Consider the following 23,790-nt stretch of genomic DNA (forward strand, 5'->3'; position numbering starts at 1 on the left):
TTCCTGGTTTAGGCAGGCTAAGGCAGCTTTGCCTTACTCTCTGCAGAAAAGGCCTGACTCTCCAAAGAATATCTTTCATCTTTATTTCCTCGTATTTTTGGTACTTTGGTTTTGCTGGCCCAAAACTGGGGAGGCCCAGGCATTTCTTCAGCGGCGGTGTTAAGTCAGACGCTGCTTGTTTGGGACTACATAATGGTACTTTGTAAATAAATGTATCGATCTGAGAATTAATCACAGAGGAATTAACTATACTAAAAAGATGGTTCGATAATAAGAGACTATCCCTAAACCTAAGTAATACTAAATGCTATTTCCTAGATACAAAAAGGATACACATGCGCAAATACAAATTGACAGCATAGACATTGACAGGGTAAACGAAAATATATTTCTCGGAGTCGTAATAGATAATAACATATACATAAAACTCAAAATCTCACATTAAAATATATAACATAAAGTGGCAAGAAATACCTCAATACTGAATAAAGCTAAATTTCTTCTAGAGCAGTTGTACATTGAACAAGCGCATTGCAGCTGAGGTGAAACGGATGAAGGGTAAGATTAAATCAGCAAGCAATCAAGATGCGTGAAACCATTACCATTACCATAGTTGTTTGGCTTCTGGCTGCCCCGCAAGATTTTCTACAAACGAGAAATGTTGTCACGTTTTAATCTGGGTGGTGGCGAGATCTTGCCCTTAATAAATAGTGAAATAAATCCACATCCATCCATCCATCCATCCATCCATCCATTTTCTATACTGCTTCTCCTCTTTAGCGTCGCGGGGGCATGCTGGAGCCTATCCCAGCTGACTTCGGGCGACAGGCAGTGTACACCCTGGACTGGTTGCCAGCCAATCGTATAAATCCACATAAATAAACAAAATGTTTCCGCATTGAGGCTGCATGGTTAGCATGTTGGCCACACAGTCAGGAGATCAGGAAGACCTGGGTTCGAATCTCCGCTTGGGCATCTCTGTGTGGAGTTTGCATGTTCCCCCCATGCGTGGGTTTTCTCCGGGTACTCCAACTCCCACATTCAACAACATGTATTTGAGGTTAATTGACAACCCTAAATTGTCCATAGGTATGAATGTAAGTGTGAATGGTGGTTTGTCTACAGTATATGTGCTCTGCGATATACTGGCGACCAGTCCAGGGTATACCCCGCCTCTTGCCGAAAGTCAGCTGGGATAGGCTCCACTATACCCCCACGAAGGATGGATGGGTGTCCGCATTGACAAAACATCTCAACTGATTGTCAAGTGCTATTTAACAAATGAGCTGCATGCCCACCACAATCCTCGAAAGTGTCCTTACCGCCTCCATCACTGTTTGGTACGGTAACTGTACAACACGTGATAGGAAGGCACTCCAGCGGGTGATCAAGACCTCACAGAACATTGTTGGGGCAGCCCTCCCCTCACTGCAAGACATTTATAAATCTAGAGTCCTACGAAGAACACAGAACCTCATCAAGGACAGCACACATCCACAACACTCATTATTCACACTCCTACCGTCAGGCAGACGCTACAGGAGTTTGAAGTCCAGGACCACAAGGCTGGCAAACAGCTTTTACCCACAGGCCATCAGGCTTCTCAACGAAGCACTCGCACACGCCGCACGCAACACACGCACACACTCATAGCACTTTATTTATTTATTTATTTGTATTAATGTCTCTTATGTTGTTTTTTTCTTTCTTTCTTTTTTGGGAGAATGAACAGAAAAAGAATTTCATTGCATAGCAGAACCACCAGTTGTGCTGTGCATATGACAATAAAACTCTTGAATCTTGAATCTAGTTTTTGGAGAGATGCTAGGCTACCACCTGACCGTGTCAAGGTGCCTTTGAGCAGAGCACAGAACCTTGGCAGTCTAAGCTGTGAGATGCAGTCACCGTGTGTGTGCCCACTCACTCTGACATCTCCCCTTGCCTGCCTGCATGTGTCTACGGTCTGGTTCACTGCGGTGTGCCACACATTATATGCAACAGAGTGTACATTCATTTTCCCTGGAAAGATTAGAATCAGTATAATGAATGAAATTACATTTAAAAAGTTGAACATTTTCAAACTTGCCCAACCTTTGGGACACTTTTTTTCCAGTGTGTCTCTGTGTCACAGCTGCAACTGGTGTGTGAGTGACAGGAAGAAAGGCTCTACTCGCTTGGGGGAGTAGTCGTTTGGCCTGACCCTGAATATAAGCCGGCCTTTTTCAGACTTTTCTCTGGGGAAAAGTATTATTTTAATTTAAAATGTCAATTTTACCTACAGTATATACAAAAGAAGACACATTTTTATGAAGTCGTTCTGAGTCACCATCTGCACAAAAAGTCGAGGTTATGCGTTTCTTTGAGATGATAAAGCCGTGTGTGCGTGCGTGCGTGCGTGTGCGTGCGTGTGCGTGCGTGTGTGTTGGTGCCGACCAGGTTCAGAGCAGTTCAGTGGATTCACTGCTTCATTACGGAGTGGAAATTGTAAGGAATATAGTGTTCTGTGATTATTGCACCTCAGGAAGATGTGGTACCATAGCAACCAATCTTAGTCATCCTGTTTTTGATTTTCACGCACTCACACACATACCATGTGCTCACACACACACACAACCATTCTTGTCATTGTCAGTAATTACAGCACAGAGTCAGATGTCTTCGGTGTTGTACGGCAAAATGGAGGAATGGTGGTGGTGTTAGGCTTCCTTTGTTTTGTCTTTTTTTTTTGTTTAATTTAATTTTTTTTTTTTTTAATTTGGGGACTATTTTGCGCACTGGAATACAAACTGCAGGCGTCCACAGTGTAACACGGGATGTTTAGTACACAGACGTCACGCGATGTTACGCAGAAAGATTTTTTAAACTTTTAATTACGGCTGTCAAATGATGAACATTTATTTATCATTTATTTATATTAATTTATCAGATTAATCACGGTTCTCAAATTAATTAATCATGATTAATCACCATGTCTCACTGTGTGAAATATGCCCATTTTTACTGTATTTTGTTGAAAGAAAGATAAATGACAGGATTATATACACATTATATATACATACATTATAAATACATGATTATATATACATACATACATACATATATATATATATATATATATATATATATATGTATGTATGTGTATATATATATATGTATGTATGTGTATATATATATATGTATGTATGTATATATACATATATACATATATATATATATGTATGTATGTATATATACCCACCTTGCTGCACTGTGTGTGTGTGTGTGTGTGTGTGTGTGTGTATACACACACACACACACACACACAAGGTGGGACTTAAACAGAAACCCAATTAACAGTGAGAGGCGTAACAAATGCGGACTGAGTTAATGGAATCAACTTAAAGCAGTGGTTCTCAATTATTTTCTCTCATGACCCCACTGGGGGACAGAAATGCTTTCCCGCCCCCCGCCAGTATATAAACAGTGTATTTATATATTTATCTGAACTGTACAGCCTGTCGGCAGGTCTGCGCTGATATTTAAAGTCCTCGTTGCCTCTCATGCACCCCCCAATAGCCGGCGGCTCACCGCGACCCCCCAGGGAGACCCGCCCCACTATTTGAGAAGCACTGACTTACATAATTCCCAAAACAGCTTCGCTTTTATAATGTGTTACACCCCCCAACACACACACACGCACACACACAAACACACACACACACACACACACACACACTGCAGTGATGCATAAATATTCAGCCTGTAGTCCACAAACGTGACAATGTTTGACAAAGTGGAGTGACAATCTTGCTCCCACAACAGTTGTAACAACTTTTAAGGAATCAAGTCAGAAAGTGGTGGTGCAACGAGGGGGAGGTTTTGTTTATGTTTGCTGCAGTTGTTTGCTTCCCCTTTTTCTCCTGCCCCTGCATGACTCCTCCAGATAGGATTTTTCAGTTGTTGTCAAAGGCAGCTTTGTTGCTGCAGTCTTTCCTTTTTCTCCAACACTGCTTTTGCTTCCTTGCTCTTGTCCTTTCCAAGCAGCTTTCTTCACCCACAGTCCTTTCATCTTACAATCTTTAATGGCTTTACCTTTGTCTCCTTTTGCCATTTTTTTTCCCATTTTCTATATGTGTGTGTCACTCCTACTGCATCCTTTTGTGTAAGCTGCGACACCTATTAGCTTTTGAACCCAGGTCGCTATTTCCCGCGGCTTGACTGACTGGCAGGGTCTTGTTCCCCCCCTCCTTAAGATCTTTAACTTCTCGTTATCAGGTTTGCCGTCTTTCTCCGTTTCTATCCTCGTCTTACCAACTTTATTTCACTCGCTGTCCTGTTTTTGGCGCTTTCACTGCCCACCTTTGACATAGACAGCAATGGCCAATGAAGGAAGGAAGTGTGTGTGTGCGCCAGGAAGGAAGCAGATCTCCTGGACAGGGCGATCCTTCACAAACACAAAAACACCCCTTCATACGTTCATGTATGTTGATTATTTTCCTTGTATATTCTTATGTGTCGATGAAACCTACTAGATAACTGACAGAAACTGCATACAGAAGCTTGAAACCACTTTCGCCCAAACATTTGGGGCACCCGTTTGAGTTAAGCGTTGGTAGCGTTCTTGGGTTTGCCAATTGATTTACACACTCGATGAGCGCTATTTTAAAAAGAAAGAAAGTAATTGCGCTCCTGCTTCTACAAACACCAGCCAAATGTAGACTGCCTTCCCCAACTGCAACTGACCAGTGCATTTTTTCAATATTGTATTTCTTTAATTTACGCAATGTAACACAGCCAATGAAAACTGAAGAAAAAAATCCCATATAAATATAGCAATTGCAAAAATATTAATATCAAAAAACACGCTGGTGTCCGCCCTCCATCTATCTTATTGCAGTAACCCCACTTGTATCGCTGTTAACTGTTTCCAGACCCAACCGTGATAAGTGAATTTCCACTAAGTAGGATTCCTTATTTATAAATGGAATATGTTCGTAGTTAAAGCATAGAAAACCTGTTTACGAGCTAAGTATGTAGTGCTTATTTTGATAAACCGAACCGCAAAGTGGCGAAGGAAAACCGTACGTGCTTTTTAAGACTGCTGATGGAGTTACCCGTCATACAAATGTATTTTTCGTTGGTTTTCATTTGTCTACAGACTTTCAGCGGGACTTTACAGAAGAACAGAGGCCATCTACTGTGTTAAAAAATCAAAATAATCGCAGACACAAGGATTTCATGTACTGTATATGAGACTAAGTTTGAAAACTTGTTTTGTTGTCAAATACATTTTAAGAAAAGTGATTGCAGCGTGGACGGTGGTGTGGGCATGTATTTCCACCGTGACTTAAGAAGTAGCAAGGTTCCAGCTTTTTCATAACCCTGAACAAAATGTTTGTATAGGAAAAAGATGTACTCGCTTAGTTCGAGGACTTTGCCTGTGATTGACAGTCCTCAGAGTCAAACCTGACTCGGACAAGGTTGACTTCACGGTCCCTAACATCACAACAGTCTGATTAAATTACACATCCAGCTGAGCATATATTGTATAAATACAGTATCCATTTTTCTCGACAAGCGTGTAGTGTGTAGCTGTAATGTTCCCACTGGCAACGTCTTAATTAGTCCTCCTAAACTTTATTTAAACTAGTTTGTAATGCAATTGTGCTCAAACAAGCTGGCATTCATGACCATGTTTTAATGTGATTTTATTAGGCAAAATAAATTTACAATCTAACTTTTTCCCCTAAGGAATGAACAAAGTTCAGTAAAGTCTCTGGCTTGAGGCAAATAAAGGTGGACTACACCCTGGACTGGTCAGCCGTCAATCACAGGAACACACAGGCGCAGACAGGCATCCATTCACACTAAGTCAGCCCAGTAAACACTGCGCAATCAATCACTCAAAGATATAAAAATGTTCTAAATGCCTGAGTTAATTTCTTTTGAGTGCGACACAAATAGTGCTTTACTCAATTAAGTCTGTGCGCACCGTTATTCCACGACAGTGTGAGTACCTAAAAGTGAAGAATTATACAGTTGTCCCTCGCTACATCGCACTTCAAACATCACTTCCTCACTTTTTTCAAACATTAATTCATTAATAAATGATGCTGTTTCGTGGTTGACGACAGCCTATGTGTCACAAAATATGCATATTTAAGCAAATTATGCATATTTTTTGCCCAAATGAAGCATTTTCAAGCATAAAAATGACTAAATAAAATAAATACAAATACAGTATAAGCCATTAAGGGATAGTTCAGATTTTCTGACATGAAGTTGGATGACATCCCCATCAGCATTGTAGTCCAGTAACAGCGACTTACCCCCCACTTGGTCTCCTAAGTCCAGTTGTGGTCAGATCGCTGTGATGAACAACATAGTTCCACTTAGTTGCTGGGGACAGTTAAGTAAAGAGTTTGGCTTCTCAAAACAATATGCGTTCAAAAGGTTAAAGCTTTTGCATCTGCAGCCAAGGTTAATTTTCGTACGTTGTCTCGGAAGTCCGCATCAACAATAAGTTTCATCCATTCGTCATTTATAGTTATTTCACACCCTTTTTGTTACACCGAAAACTATAATTATTCTCTATAAAATGTATTTTTTGTGTGTGTCTGGAACAGATTCATTGGATTTTCATTATTTCCTATGGGAAAAATCTCCACGGTTTTCATGCGTTTCCATTTTCCTCGAACCTTTGGGAACAAATTAACAACAAAAACGGCGGCATGGCTGTAATGTAATTCAATGACAGTTTCATTTGAGCTGCAAGCGGTAGTAGTGTGCAAGTCAGGGTGGAGCTTAGGGCGGGGTTAAAAAATCAGGCTGGCACAGATCGTTTAGAATTTCATACCAATGTCAAACACGTAGATGAAATATTAAATTAAGAAAGATATGCTGAGAAAAAACTTCATTAACGATGAGTATCAAAATGTGGATAGAGAAATTCACCTTTTGATTTTGCTGTTTAACGTTTCCCTCCAGTCCTGAATGCAAATGTTAGCATCCTATCCATTCTAATCATCATGTCTTCCATCATTCTAAACAGAGCCTACTCCACATAATCATCAAACACCTGCTATCTAACTAACGGACTCCTGTGTTAGAGGTAGGTCTTTTTCTTTTTGGAGGTTTGAGTCGTAGTTGAAGCATTTCCTCGCCCTCGAACGTTGGTGTTACGATCTCTGTCACTGAGCTCGGCTTGTTGATTGAATTGACTTGTGCTGTTGTGCATCGTTGCACCGGGGGTTAACTGGCAGTTATCAAGACCGGAATTTCTGTCTTTTGTTTTTGTGTGTCGCTTGGCAATAAAGGCCATGCATTGCAATCTACTGTCTTGTTCTTGTCTGAGCGTACTCTGCTGATTGCAGAAACCGCCGCTTGGCCCCGTGTGGTCAAACATACACACAAATGCTCAATGGTTTTCTTTTCATTTTTGTGAACAGTTCAACCTTTGTGACTTCTGTGCTTCGGCGAATGCTATTGTAGGTTTGCGTTGCTTTGAGAGCAGCTCAGTAAGGTTTTAGATTATCGATACAGACAATGCAGCTCACTGTTTTATCTCACTGAGTTGATCTGATTACGTACATGCACATGCACTGTATGTGCAGGGTGTGTCATTGTTACTTTCCTGTTGTTGTTTTACTACTTGTCTGGATAAAAGATATATTTTGCAACGATAAGGTAAAGTCATTTTCACCTCCTTCAGCTGCATGTTGTATACACCATTGTGCTATTATTTCCGCACGTATTGTATTATTTCCATGAAGCAGAATGCGCGTAAATGGGACGCGCCTATTCCGCCTATAATGGAGCCCAAAACGCTTCATTTACATACAGTATACTGTAATGTGACCTGCATATTAACCAAGCTACAGCAATATTGGTATTATTATTATTGTTAACGTTATTATTAACACCAAACAACTATGTTACTGCCGAATTAACACCTCGCCTTAGCTACTAGCTGGCTAGCAACTAGCTTCACCACACAGTTGTTCAGCGCGCGTCAGCACTGAGCTCACAATGCATCAGGCCTCTACCGAAAGCTAACGAATATTGGAGTTGCCGCTGTGTTTTTATTTTTGAGTGCGGAAAAGTTAACGCTAGGTGTAGCGTTCGTTTCTATGTTGCTGTGTGAAATCAATGCACCCAGGAAGGATGTTCCGGTAATGCTTAAAATGACCAAAGTACGGCAAAATACTATATAGTATTAAATGTTATATATGACTTTTTTTTTTTCTCTCTTCGGGCCCTATGAAAACCTATGAAGTTTTATTTTTTCCCAAATTTAATTCATATTTTTACCTTTTCCACTTATTTTACCAGCATAGAGTGGGTACTATTTGGTTTAGTGAATAAATTGCAAAAATCCTTACATTTATTGATGCAATCCATCATTGGCCCATTTTGTCCAGTAATTGAGAAGTGGATGTAGCTTAGCTAACTTTTCTAATGGGACGTCAGCATCAGCACATATTGCTACAAAATCTTCAACAAACTGTAATGACCGTGTTGTGATCACAGATGTCATTCCAATCGCGTTATTAACGTCAAATACGTAAGATATTTTAGTGCCACCCTTATTTTTTTTCACAATTAGACAAATGTGGGGCCGCACGGTGGCCTAGTGGTTAGCATGTTGGCCACATAGTCACAGTCTGGAGATTGGGAAGACCTGGGTTTCGAATTTCCGGTGGGCATTTCTGTGTGGAGTGTGCATGTTCTCCTTTCTGGACGCATGTGCCTCATTTGAAGCTACACGGAGTGAATAACTTGGCTTATATATTAACTTTTTGCACTTCATTGTGTCTCCCAAGCGTAAGGCGGGGCTCTTCTGGTGGAAATGCGCCACGGAAAAGTAAAGAAAAGAGAGGAGAAGCATCAAGCAACATTGCCAGAACTTTTGGTATTTTATGTTGGACTATCACGGCCATCATTAAGGTTAATTATTGTATCCTTCAGCATGTTAAAGCATCTGCCCCTATGAAAGTGACAGTAATAACTAAGCAGCGCTTCTACTTCCTGCTTCATGTGGTCTCTGTCCAGTGTAAGTAACTTAGGATTTCATTCAGTTATAGTTTAGGTCTAAGATCCGACCAAAACTCGACTTACATCACAGCCAGATTCAAGGTGTGTCAGCAAGTTTACAGGCAATGTTTTAAGTCAAATTTTAAATAGAAATTTGATTTGTAACTGTCATACAATGTAAAAGTAAATTAACCGTAGTTATTAATATTATTACCGAAAAGCATTAAGGCAGTCACTCTTTTTTTTCTTATTTCATCTTTTGAGTCTTTTTAGCAGTAAGATGAAATACCACATTTTGAATCAGAGTTCGATTTTTACAGAGAAAAGAAGTGATTGGTCTAAGGATGCGACAGTGAATCAGTGTGTGCGTGTGTGCGTGCGTGTGTGCGTGCGTGCGTGCGTGTGTGCGTGCGTGTGTCAGGCTGCTGTTAATATATCGCCACCATTATGTAGATTAGCCCTTTTCCCCTGAGTGCACCTTCACCATTTAGAACGTTCAATCATGCCAGTGCTTTATGGGAGCACACACACACACACACACACACACACACACACACACACACACACACACACACATATGTTTGTACATATGCACTTTCAATCATTGCTTTGTGTATGTCACTCACTCGCATAATTGCATTGTGGCCAATTTGTGGTGTGACATGTTGATTTAGATGGACTAATCACACACATGCTGATGCACACCCACCCCCCCCACACACGGACAGCACACCAAGGTTATTCACTCTTTTCCAGGTAAGGCTAATTATGGTCTACTGCACTGTGGTTATGGCGACTGCAGTTGAGTAAGTGAGCGCAAGGTGGGTTTCTGTGTTGATTGCATTTGAGCAGCAACACTTAACCCCCACCCCCAACCCCCACCACACCTCCTTTAATAGAAAACTTGGGATCAATGCTGTCTTAAAATGAACCTCTCAAAGTCTTGAGTGAGTGTGTTTAAAGGTGCAGATGAAGATGGATCGGTGTCCTGTTTTTTTGTTTAGTTTTTTTTTTTTTTGGTGTAAATGGCTGCCCTTCCTCATTTGTGTGTGCGCGTGTGTGTGCGTGCGTGTGTGTGAGAGGTGTATCAATGGACACAGATTTGCTACATTGAACAAAAACATTACATTGGCTTGCTTTGTATTTATCTTGCTGCTTGGAGCCAACACTGGCCGCCCTGGAATAGCATTTCAGAACGAAGCAGCCACAGAAACGCACTCACCTTAACATGCACAAGGCAATGTCATTTGTCCTCTTTTTAAAAATTCAAATGTATCCACACACAATGTTTGACTAATTGCAATTTCATGAAATTGAAAAAATGTTTCTACGATAGTCAACACAGCCCAGCTGATTTCCCGTCAATACCCGATTCACAATTTTCACCTTTAGGTCAGCTGGGATAGGATCCAGCTCCCACTGCAACCTTGAATATGAGAAGGAAAATGTGTTAAATAAAGTTCTGTAATGCAGGAGTCTCCAACCACCGGGCCGCCGCCCAATACCGGTCCGTAGGCGGGACCGGACTGGTCCACGAGGCACTTTCAGTTGAAACCCCCCCCCACAAAATGTATCCATTCATTCATTTTCTATGCCGCTTATCCTCATTAGGGTCGCAGGTGTGCTGGAGCCTACCCCAGGTGACTTTGGGCAAGAGACAGGGTGCACCCTGGACTGGTGGCCAGACAGTCACATGGCGCATATAGACAAGCGACCATTCACGCGCACATTCATACCTATGGACAATTTAGAGTCGCCAATTAACCTAAAATGGTGTTTATAAAATATCTATCTATCTATTTTTGGAATGTGAGAGGAAACCAGAGTACTTAAAGAAAACGCACGGGGCGAACATGCAAACTCCACACATTGATGCCCAAACGGAGATTTGAACCCAGATCTTCTTGATCTCCTGGCTGCGTGGCCAACATGCGAACCACTAGGCCACCATGCGGCACAAACCAAATAAAAAAGTCAATAGCTTAATTACATTTTATTTAAATAAATATACATTTTTGGAAATATGGGCCAATATTTCATTTAAAAAATGAAACAGCTACGTTAGAATCTTGCTGCAGAAAACCAAACTCAATGCTCGTACTGATGGATGGTGGATCTGTATTCATTTGTGCTTTTAATTTGATGTTGTTCCTTCCTTAGTTTTACACAGCACATAATAAATAAATCGCATTTGATTGCTTTTATGTACGACGACCGCACGTGTGAAAATAGAACATGTTAGGACCGGCACTTTTACAGAGCGAAAGACCACCCGGATTCTTTTAGCTGTGAAATGAGTAAAGGAGTCTCAAGGACAGTTTACAATTTCATTCAAACAGGAGTAGATACAAACAATTGCAATGCCAGCGCTAGACATTACAGTATGTGAAGATTATTTTGCTAGTGAATATTAATAACATTACATCCCATGCTCCCGGGACTAGAAACCTACTTGATAGTGCTAGTGTGTATTGCTATGATGAATACAGTAATCCCTCGTTTATCGCTATTAATTGGTTCTAGACCTGACCGTGATAAGTGAATTTCCACAAAATAGGATACCTTATTTATAAGTCAAATTTGTTCATAGTTAGAGCATAGAAAACCTGTTAACGATCTTCTAAATATAGTTTTTAACATTGTTAGAGCCCTCTAGACATGAAATAACACCATTTACACTCATATTACCCAATATGGTAGACATAATAAGAGCAAACAAGCCATTTAAGACATACCGTAAATAAGACTCGTGTGTGACTTGTGTGTGGCGGGCTGACAGGAAGTGACGTCAGAGGTTCAGAGTTGAGTGTATTTTTATTCAAGATTATTCATTAGGGATTATTGTGCCTGTAGTGAGATAATTCAAACCTGCAATAAAAGCCTGTTGTTGTGACGTTGTTGAACATTACAGTAACATTACTGCCACGTCGTGACCAGTGTACAACACAACATATCATTTGTTGTAAATTGGAAGCGTTCTTCTGGTGATGTCTTTGACTGTACAGTATTTACACTTCAACAGTATGTGGTTGATTAGGATTTAGTTCCTGTATTTTATTTTGTTTTATCTTTTTTGTTTCTGCCAGTACAGAAACAAATGGGACGAGATGCACATGCGTGCATGTCATCACTTTGTGTATTTTTAGACAACTACACACTATACTCTATCCCGTCTTTGTGATTAGCAGATATCTTTTCTCCACATTTGAACCAAGGCTCGATTCCGATTTGATTCAGTGCATTTCGTCTTATATTTACGCCAGGCCTCATGGAAGAAATGAAACTGAAATGGTGCCACTTGAAGCATGTAGTGCAAAACCAGCCTTAGAGAAATCTAAATGCTGATTATGCCATTATTCAGTTGCCATTACCTTGCACTAATCACCATTTCCATCAGGCTGATGGAATACATTAGACTATCTGTTGGCTTACTCCATGCTTGATGATATGTTCACCCAATAGTCATTTGCAGATCAACTTGTCGTATGCACAGATGCAGTGGGAAGTTCCCATACACTCACCAAGAGAATGATTGCCATATTAAAGTTGGGCCCCTGATGATTTATTTGGGTTGTTATTTCTCTTTGAGGTGATTATACACGATGCAGTGGTGTGAAAAAGTGTTTGCCCCCTTCTTGATTTCGTGTTTTTTTTGCATTTTTGTCACACTTGAATTTTTCAGATCATCCAATCCAATTCAATCCACTTTATTTATATAGCACATTTTATAAACACTGTTTCCAAAGTGCTGCACAGACGAGTAAATAATAAACCATATATAATAAGACGTAAAAATACAAATTACTACAGTAAAAACTAAAAGACACTTAAAACAGTAAAATATTTGAAATAAGAAGTAAAAACAATAAAAGCAATAAATACAAGAAGTAGGTCAAATATAAAAACTAAAATAAATAAAACCAATTAAAACTAAAAAATATATGTACAGGTATACTGTACATATCATGACAACAATGTGTTGTGTTGTCAATGACAACACGACTGAACACAAAAAGCAGTTTTTAAATGAAATTTTGTATTTAAGGGAGAAAAAAGATCCAAACCTACATGGTCATGTGTGAAAAAGTGATTGCCCCCTAAAACTAATAACTGGTTGGGCCAGCCTTAGCAGCTACAACTGCAATCAAGTGTTTGCATTAGCTCTCTCTTGCAGCGCTGTGGAGGAATTTTGGCCCACTCATCTTTGCAGAATTGTTGTAATTCAGCCACATTGGAGGGTTTTCCAGCATGAAGCGCCTTTTTAAGGTTGTGCCACAGCATCTCAGTAGGATTCAGGTCAGGACTTTGACTAGGCCGCTCCAAAGTCTCCATGTAGTTTTTCTTCAGCCATTCAGAGGTGGACGTGCTGGTGTGTTTTGAATCATTGTCCGGCTGCAGAACCCAAGTTGGTTTCGGCTTGAGGTCACGAACAGGTGACATTCTCCTTCAGCATTTTCTGGTAGACAGTAGAAGTCATGGTTCCATTTATCACAACTGGTCTTCCAGGTTCTGAAGCAGCAAAACAGCTTCAGACCATCACACTACCACCACCATATTTTACTGTTTTTCTGAAATGTGGCGTTATGTTTACGCCGGATGTACCAGATATACTGTAATGTATTGTTTGCTGCATTTGGTGACTGACAGGCAGTGATCATCTAGCTAACATTTTTATTTTATTTTAGTTTGAAATATGAGAGAGAAAAATGACTTTTTTGGGATTGGACAGTTTTAAGGTAATGTAGGATTTGAAAATTGACATGAAGCATTTTCATGTATCCTCTACTTTTTGTTCCCTGCAAGATTTTGCTGCTGGTGTATGCGAACATCTTTGTTTGAATCCTGCTGGCATAAACAGCAAGAAAGTGAAACAAGGCGAAGGTTAATAGAGGCAGTAAGACCCTGAGGATGAGCAGAACGAGGGGGGTGGGAGGAGAGAGGAGGAGGAGGGACCATGTTCACTTTGGGCTCTGTGCGTCGCAGCTCTTGGTGTCAGTGCACCAGCGTGTGTCTCAGGCAGTGCTGTGTGTGCATCGCCGCTTCGCCGTGCGCGCCAATGTGTGTGTGACTCCAGCGCTCTCTCTGCGTACGACAGGTGGAGATGACATGACCGCGTTGGAGAGGAAGGAAGGAAAGGACCTGTAAGGGCTGAACACACATACCTTTTACCACGCATTCTCCTGCACACACGTTTAAATTCCAGCAGTTTTTAGATGTTTGTGAGCGTGTTTTTTACAAACTCTTGACTCTGGCAAAGACAAAAACATGTGTCCTAACATGTCTTTTTTTTTCATATACCTGCAGACGCGGTCAGCAGGTGTTGCTGCATCCTGAGGAGAGTTCACTTCCTGGCCTGACAAGCAGACAGTCCACCACGTCCGAACAAGTCCAGGTAAGACCAGTCTTGTCTCCTCTCCACATGCTGTCAAAGCAGGAACTTAAACAGGATGCTGCATGCTTGCCAACCTCTTCTGTATTTATTTTCATCACCCTTATCCAGTCTGACACAACCAAAAGCCGATGGTGAAACTCTTGTTTTATGCAAGCCGTCTCAATGTCACACATTCATGTTTGTGAAGCGATAAACTTTCTTTTCCCAGGCGAGGTAAGTCAGCGCTCCTGTTGCTGCAGCCATCTCTCTCCCTCTTGACTGAATGTGTGTGATTCTTCTCACTTGCCCTGGGGACCTGCTCCTGTTTGGAGGGAGGGGTGTGTGTGAGTGTAAGGGTGCAGATAATAATCATAAAACATAAAACGCTCATCAAGACGAGAGGGAGGAAATTAAAACCAGTGACCGTATTGTTTGAGTGGTGGCTAAATGCTTGCACTATCATCTCCGTCATCTCCGGACTGGATGTGTTTCAGTCTCTGTTGATTCGAGCTGTTCATTCAAACCTCAGAGGAATACAACCAATGTTGTTGTTTTTTTTTTTTTTAACTTCTTTTGCGTTTGGTTGATTAGAGACATACAAGCAGAGGCATTCAATTTAAAATGACCTTTTTTTGTCCTCGCCCGACACACACGCACACGCGCACACACACACACACACATAAATCGCTTGGTATCAGCATGTGCAACAAGTGTGTGCTTCCATCTGCATTTCAAATTAAAAGCTATAATGAAACCGAAAGAAAGGTTTGATTGGCTGCCAGTGTCAACGTGTTTCGCTCAGATCCAATTACCTGTGCGTATACACACTCACTGCGATTCATGCACATGTGCACTCATCACACACACATGCACACAAGAGAAAAGATGATTGTTAGAGTACTTACTTTCCTGTGGTTCCCCTCCTCTTTCTCTTTAATTTAGTATATTTACTTAAGCTTTATTTATGCAGCCGCTACCGTGCGTTTGTGTGTGTGTGTGTTCATGTTGAGGCATGCGTGTAATGTTGCTATCCGTGGTTACTGTGCTGTTGTGAGTCAGGCCTCCACATACGTACATCCGTAGTCAGTCTATGACGCTGAAAACCTGGTTTAACAGCATTCCGATTTTGCCTCGTTGCTGAGGTGTCACCATGAGTTGAAATCTTTGGAAGTGCCAGCTGCATCGAGTGCTGCGCCACCTTCTGGTGTTGCCTGAGTGAATTTGACATGTTCACGTTTCAGTCATGTCACTTTAAATTTCGGTTGATAACAATGACAAAGGTGTACGTGACTGTGGATCGGTGGTGTGCTGGCGCGTGTTAAGGTTTTCACAGTATGTGGGTTTTTGCACACTGCATGCACACATTTGAACCGTTGAGGCAGCAAAAGCAGCAGGTTAATCTCCTCTCAGCTCTCAGCAGAGCAGATGTGGGGATTAATTTGTCAGGGAATCATGTCGCTCTTACATGCATGTGTGTGAGCTGCAGACTAAAATTCTATAAGAAAAATATTTGTTTATAGCTTGGGGCCGAAATTATGGATCGTTTTACCAAATCGACGACTTGTTGACTTGTAACTAATAGCCATTTCATATAAATCACACACAGCGGTCTTCAATATTGCTCACTGGTCCAAGTGAGACATGAAATGTTCATGATGCAAGTGAGCAAATGATCAAATGAGTGTCACTCGTTGAATGCTCTATTATAAAGAGACTGTGGGGAAGTGGCGAGGCAGCATGCTGGCAAACCAATGTGCTTTCTAATGCATACACTTGAAATAACCAAGCATTCCATGAAGACATGCTCCTATGGCTGCTGATGATGTTCGAGATGCAGGCGCTTTCCCCTTGGCCTCTTGATGGATTGAACGAAATGAATGAACTAATGTGTTTATTACTTTATTATATGATTCGAGTTATGTTATCTCTACTCCAATTAATTGCACTGAAGTCTTCTGAATGATGAAAAAGTAAAAGACAAGCTTATCAAATCTAAATGTAAGTGTGTTTGTGTGCTGCATCCTAAAGAGCCTGACAGGCTGTCTGGATGTGTGTTTGTAAGGTTACGTTTTTTTTGTTATAAATCAATTATGGTCTGGTTTTATGGGAAGTAGGAACATGAGGAATGAGCTATCAGAGGAAAACTCTGACTGCCAAGACCTGTTATTATTATGGAAGCTCAGTGTCATGATCAAAATCCTTGCTGTTTTTCTACATTTTCTCTTCTGATTATATAAAAGGGCTGTTAGCGATGATCTGTTTTTGCAGTCTGATATCCACCGGGTGAGCAGGAAGCGGTTCATTGTCTTCATCAAGGAAAAAAAAAAAACAGGACACAGCTCAAATATTGATGTAGCATCTGACAGATTATTCCGTATGTCCTCCTCTTTAATTACTTTTCAGCTCACCCTGAAAATAATCAATTGCTTAATTCCATAACGTGTTTTTCCTTTCAGACAAAAGACAATAACACTAATAGATCCATCTGAAGATGTAGCTAACCAGTAACCATTCTACTGTATTTCACATCAGCCTCACATGACACCGTGCACTCAGAGTTGATTCCCATTGAAATGTGCAGCAGGGAGCAGCACTGTTGTCTGTGGCCAAACTATCCTCCATTTGAAGACTACTGAATAACATACAGTTTTAGCGATTTTACACGACAAATGAATGATGGACAAAGAGAACAATCAAATCATGACAATAATAACAATATAATAATAACAATATATATTGCAGAACGTTGCCATTCACCCTGACTAGGATTCAACACATCAGAGGGCAGACAAATTCTGATGTTATTTTAGGCCGGTTCGCTGGCGAAGCTGAAATCTGATCTAAAAGAAAAAGCCCTATTGCTTTTCCAGTGTTTAAGTTATATGGGCCAGCACTCCTGATCCTGAAGGCCCTGGGCAGATGACATTGATATGGCAACACATAGAATAGAAGCTGAAATTGGATTGGACAACAAAAACCTGAACATACACATACACCACTTGAAGGAGTACGGCCAGGAGAGACGCTACTTAATGAAGATATTAGACAGTTGGGAATAAATGAGTACAATTTAATGTAAAAATACTAAGATTTAAGTTGTAAATGTAGGTCAGTGCTTCTGATAGTGTTTAGGCCAGCGGAAAAGGCTTTGCTGGCCCTGACTGCACACCACTGATATACAGTATAGACATTAACCGACTTGATGACAACAGGCGAGATGTAACATGCCTACGTTGGAGATGCAGCACAGGAAAATGTGCAGTGAGTTGACAGCTTCAATCGATGGCCTATTTGGCGGCAAGCTTCGCTGGAGCATCATAAGAAGCAGAGCACAGCATTATTTTCATCACGTGTGTGAACCAGTTTCAGTTCCTGCTTTTCATCTAAAATGTGCGGTGTGGGATTTTCCATTCATTCATGTCCACAATGAAACGCAAGTTATTTACTTTACTTTTTGCACGTGTGGATTGTTCACATGTTTTTGCATGGTTGCTGCAGGTTTGGTCATCGATCAGAAGATGTAACCAGCCGTAATGTGCATCAGTGTGCATGCTTCATTCATTTTCAGGGGTCACATATTTGATCATTACGCTGTACAGTAAACGATCAACATAGGCAGGCATTACAGAAAATTTGCTTTGCACACATTAAACACCTTACAATACCACCTTCTGTGTCTGCTGCACCATACTGTGGTAAATAGAAATGCAGAACTCTGCCAAGGCTGAACTGTATTTGTGTTTGTAATTGTGGAGACAAACATTGTCTAATCAGTAGCGTGTGGTGAATCAAAAATGAGTCTACACAAATACAAATGGCGGATGATAAAGTGATCAGACCGTATCATTTTACTTGAGGGGAAAAGTTCCATTGTGACTCGTTCCACTGTTTAAGTTGCAGGACTCACTATGTGTGATTAATTTGGTCCAACCATGCATAAGGGAATTTTACATTACAGGGTTAAAGCAGTGTGGCTTTGTGCGCCGCAAGGTTCTAAACAACGAGAAGAAATTTACACAAGTCGACAACAATGGCTTTGCTTGCCACAGCCCTTTGACTCAACATATTCTGATTAATGACCACTGACACAAGGACACCTTCACAACAGCGCTCAAAGAATGTATTGTATAAATATATAATACAATAACACGGTCATCCCTCGCCACTTTGCGGTTCCAATTTTGCAGCAGCTTCACTCTTAGAACCTTTTTTAAAAAATATACTAAGTTTTATTAATTGTTTGTTTAATTGTTTCGTGTTTGAATATGGCCTATGACATGAAAAAATATACAGCCATACTTGGTTTATCGCCGTTAATTGGTTCCAGAGAATGAAGTGAATTTCCGCAAAGCAGGATTCAATATTAATACATGGAACATTTTCGTAGTTAGAGCATTAAAAACCTGTTTATGACTTTCTAAATATAATCTTTACCATTATAATAACAATCTCCGTTGCGCATCTCTGTGTGGAGTTTGCATGTTCTCCTCGTGCGTGCGTGGGATTTCTCCGGGTACTCTGGATTCCTCCCACATTCCAAAAACGTGTGGCAGGTTAATTAGCAACTCTAAATTGCCCATAGGTATGAATGTGAGTGTGAATGGTTGGTTGTCTATATGTGCCCTGCGATTGGCTGGCGACCAGTCCAGGGTGTACCCTGCTTCTTGCCCAAAGTCAGCAGGGATAGGCTCCAGCATACCCCCGTAACCCTAGGGGGGATAAGCGGCATAGAAATTGGCTGGATGGACACACATATGGCTACGTACATACTGTATATACACGCATATACAGTATACGCACACACACACATGAACACAGATGTATAATTCATGTTTTTTAGCGCGTAAATCTTTTGCTACCAAGTGTGCACTTTTTATACTTCAGTCTTGGACGAATTATACTGTGTATCGGGAAATATAAAGGAATAGCAGACATTGGCAAAGCTTACCATATCAAGAGTTACTGGACTTAGCCACAAGATCACAAATCTGTGGATCTAAACCCAAAGTCTTTTCCATAACCATAAACCACATAATACAAAGTGTTGCAGTGATTTTAAATGAATATTTGTTTTCCACTATTGCCTAAGCTACGGTATAGAATTGATGTGGGTGGCCTTCCCACACTCTTTATATAAAGCATAGATGTTCTTGACTTGACCAAGGCCAAGACAGCACTGCAGAGGCAGAATGAGTAATAGAGAGTTTTTCAGCTTCAGCAACATAAAGTTAAAATAAAAATCGATCTGACCATCCCTGTCTACACTGTACATGATTCCTTTGGGGTTGGTTTTGGGGCTATTGTCATGCAGTCCCATTCAATTATTTCCTCCTTTCATTGTAATAAAAGAACATTGGTGAATGTTGAATGGAGGGTGGGATAAAAGGGTGGAATAAATGCAGGGAAGTGGTTGAAAAGAACCTCAAGAGAAGTGATGTCAGTGTGTGATTTCCCTAGGGTATTGAACTAAAAGAGAGGGGTGCCTCCTTTTCCGACAAACTCGCTCTGCCTTCACCAATAGTTTAACCCACACACTGCGCTGCCCAACAGTATTTACTAGCTATTGTTGTTGTACTCATTAGGAAACCGCTTTAAATACCATGTATGGCTACAAAATGTGTTGTATGTGCAGTGGTGTGCATGTGTGTGTGTGTGTGTGAAGTTAATTTTCTGCCCTTTCACCAGTTGTTGGTTGTCCAGCTCACTTACTGATGTTGTTTGCACCACCAACAGAGCTCACACTCCTTCCCTGTCCACTTAAATGTACACCCATGCACTCAAACTCACACCTTAAATTTTCCATAGGCGGCAGGGTCAGTATCCCTCTGGTTTATATACCTTTTACTCTAAAAGCTCATCTCTGTCAAGAGGGACATATGCAGTAAGTGGCTTTTAGACATCCCAGTGGAGAACAGGAAACAGTAAAGGGAAATATGAGCCTCCATACAACTAACTGCATACACAGTCAATGTACAAACAACTGTCATCTTCACCCCTCCACTGAACACACATACTCAGAAAAACTAAATAAAACCCAAAAACAATTCACTCTGGCATGCTGGTCCATGTCTGAATATTTTTTTTCATAGAAAAATAAAAAAATAATGATATAAAAAACTTTCCTTCTCTGAACGCCACTTGTTGAGATTAGTCATCAACCGTATTGAAAACATGCACAAGTTAGTCATTTGATGCTAGCTCTAGCAAGGAACCATGAGTCCTCTTCCACCTCTTCAGGTTTCTGTGTAACCTTTGAGACATATTTGATCAATGTTGGTCAGCTTTTAAACTGTGTGACATTTAGGACGTTCAAATTTGGTGGTTCCCTTAAACCTTCGTCCTTCAAAGGAGTAACATGTTTGTGTTACACACGGACACGGACGCCACATTTTTCTTTTATATTGATTTTCATTCCTCACATTACGATCCACTTTTTACTCGTACTTTGTAATGAAATCATAATGTAATGCTGTTTGCTTATTGTATATTATGTATAAACCAAAGACAAGCCCAACATCAAATTAAAAGCACATAATGGATACAAACTCACCACTAGTACGAGCCTTCAGCCTGTGTTTTCCAAAGGGAAGATTATAACATCGTTGTTGGATGTGACAGGCAGTATGCTAGTATTAATTCATTTGAGGTTATGCACTCAAGACAGTCATAATAACATCATCAAACCTCACCTTTATGCATTCACACACATGGACTGTTGATTATCCAAATATCCCATCAGCTTTGCATCCTGTACCTCATGGGGAGGATGTATTTGTTCCCAATCCACCGGAATCCTTCTCTCTGTAGTCAGATGATGGCCAACAAGAGGAAGTGATCAGCATGGCGAGCGGTTTCATCAGGACATTGCAGTTATGGAAAAACGCTATCAGAAAATGGAATCCCTCTATGATTTCCTCGTTAATGGAATTGTGAACGGAAGGGCGGAATTGGCCAATAAAAACAAAATCTTCTGTTAAACACGGAATCTCGTGCAAATTGAATGAAATGCTGTCATCGTGAGGGAAACATTTCCTCAGCGGACCGGCAGCATTTCCTCACAATCACTAACCCGCCCCCTCCTGAACTAAACATGTCGAAGTGGTCAAGTCCGCAAAAAAATTCAAAATTCATCTCTTACTGAGTATGAATGGAAGCTGGCTGGTTTAGCTTGGTTTAGCAGAGCATGCTAATCCTGTTTACACCGTGTTGTGCTTTACCGCTTGTTAATGTAACCGAGCGTTTTAGGAGGCCCGCCGACGTCCTGCAAGTTCTGAGTGAAATTAGGACGAGAGCCACGGCAGCAGGAGACACTTTTGTTCTGGTTTATTCTTCACGTTACCCAGCTCGTCTAACTTAGCAACAGTCAAAAACATTCTCAACACACACACGCACTTCCGCCCTTCAAAATAAGCTGATTAACATCCTGTCTAATTGTGCTAACAAAGTAAAGGTGTCATACAAATAGCTTACATTAATAAAGTGATTGGAGTTGCATCGTGACTACGTCTTCCTGAAAGACAAGGACAGGCATTACAGTTTGTTGAGGATTTTGTAGCAGTGTGTGCAGACGCTGACATCTCATTAGAAAAGCATCTCATGTAGCCAAGCTACATCCGGTTCTGAAATATCGAACAAAACTGTCCAGTGACGTATTGACATGTTGACGTATTAACATGTTATTCACTGATGCAAAAAGCACACGCTCTATGGTGGTAAAATAAGTGTCAAAGATAAAAACAAAAACAGAATTGTAAAACATAAAAATGGAAAAAACGGAATTTGGAAAAAATTCAAAATAAAATGGAGTTTATGAGAAGATTAAACAGATTTCACAGGGCTTGCTGACCACTGCTGGGGCCTGACTTGAGACAGTCCCACGGCACTGTCCCAAGGCGGCACAGTGAAATAAGACCTTTGTCATTGGTGTTAGGTAGAATACTGTAATGAGCTTCACAAATCACACAAAGGGTACTTATTAAAAGTCCGATTAGAACCAGCAAAATGGGTGTTCCATAATTTGATACACTCAAGTAGAATGCAGGCATGGACATACTATACACAGTGGTTACGGTTCATAACGATAAGTCTCTTTTACGTGTTCATGATGTTCTTTTGTTGTTTGACAGACATTTGTTAATCCCGATGTTTCAATTGTCTCGACACTGATTTACATGGTAGCATCTGAAATACATTGAATGCACACACTTAGGAAGTCGTCACATGTTTCCATCTTCCCCGATCCTTTGTATCATCCTCTGTCAGTCCTGCCACCTGCATGTCCTCTCTAACCACAACTAGAAACCTCCTCTTTGTTCTTCCCTTTCTCTGTCTCCTCCCTGGCAGACCCCATCGCCAGCATCCTTCTATCAATATACACTAATCCCTCGCCACTTTGTGCTTCAAATTTTGTCAGTTTTTCAAAAATGAATTAATAAATCATCGTTGTTTCGCAGTTGAATACGGCCTGTTATTATTTTCTCTTATTATGTCTACTATAGAAATGTATTCTGTCTACTACAGAAATTCACTTATCACAGTTGGGTATGGACAATGTATAATATATACTAAAAATGTCCCTCCTTGTGGCATTGCCAAACCAATCTCAGTCTGGCCTCCCTGACCTTGTCTCCCAGACATCTAACTTGGGATGTTGCTATAATCTGCTCGTTTCTGATCCTGTCCATCCTTGTCATGTAAGCATCAGCCTCCTGTGTGTTGGTCAGAGATGCTGTCTCCAGACTATACATCAGGGCTGGTCTCACTACTGTCCTGTAAATCTTTCCCTTCACTTTTGATGCGAATGACGACAAAGCACACTCTTTCACAAAGCACAGAACAGGTTTATACCTTTGCCTTTTATAAAATGAACTAAATAACCCTATTTTATTGATCTTATTTACAGCACGGCATGTGTGGCCCTCATGTTGCACTAGTACATGCTTCTGCCTTTCATGTCAGAGGGCATGGGTTCAATTCCCGGCCACGGTTGTGTCAGGAAGGGCATCCGGCGTAAAAACTAATCCAAAAGCAGTCATGCAGTTGACTTGCTGTGGCGACCTCTGACATGGAAAAGCTGAAAGGAAAAAAACAACTGTACACCAAGGCATGTAATTTCTGTCTCTACATGGTCACACGCGTACAATGCTCGTCTGCATCTGCATTGGGTACGGCGAAGTGATCTAATTAATTACATGACGCATCTTATTTACATTCATAATGCTGTGGGTTTGGACTTAGTGGAATATTTTGGAGTCTTTCTTTGAATGTTTATTATGAAAGTTGATGGTTATCCTGACTCGGTGTGTTCTAAGGCACTGCCGATGTTGTGTACTCGTTCACCGGAGTGAAGTTGCAGCTGTGATATTGTAAGGCTCACATTTTCTCACCTTTTGTTGTGATGGGGTATT

The 23,790-nt window shown here is 40.8% G+C and overlaps 1 protein-coding gene across 3 annotated transcripts in view; it reads left to right on the forward strand.

Moving 5' to 3' along the window:
* Positions 1-23,790, forward strand: part of LOC129191563 (cGMP-dependent 3',5'-cyclic phosphodiesterase) — a 166,773-nt gene that overhangs the window by 44,097 nt on the left and 98,886 nt on the right. For 2 of the 3 annotated variants that reach the window (XM_054795021.1, XM_054795019.1), the window contains exons 1-2: positions 13,988-14,153; positions 14,317-14,404. Coding sequence is in view for 2 of the 3 variants with exons in the window: in XM_054795019.1 (XP_054650994.1) it covers positions 14,119-14,153; positions 14,317-14,404 (123 nt within the window). In the remaining variant the exon portion in view is untranslated. Of the gene's footprint in view, positions 1-13,987; positions 14,154-14,316; positions 14,405-23,790 lie in introns of those variants that run through there. The other variant, XM_054795020.1, reaches the window with a different exon arrangement.

The sequence above is a fragment of the Dunckerocampus dactyliophorus genome, chromosome 12, assembly GCF_027744805.1.
Source record: "Dunckerocampus dactyliophorus isolate RoL2022-P2 chromosome 12, RoL_Ddac_1.1, whole genome shotgun sequence".
Classification (NCBI taxonomy): Eukaryota; Metazoa; Chordata; class Actinopteri; order Syngnathiformes; family Syngnathidae; genus Dunckerocampus; species Dunckerocampus dactyliophorus.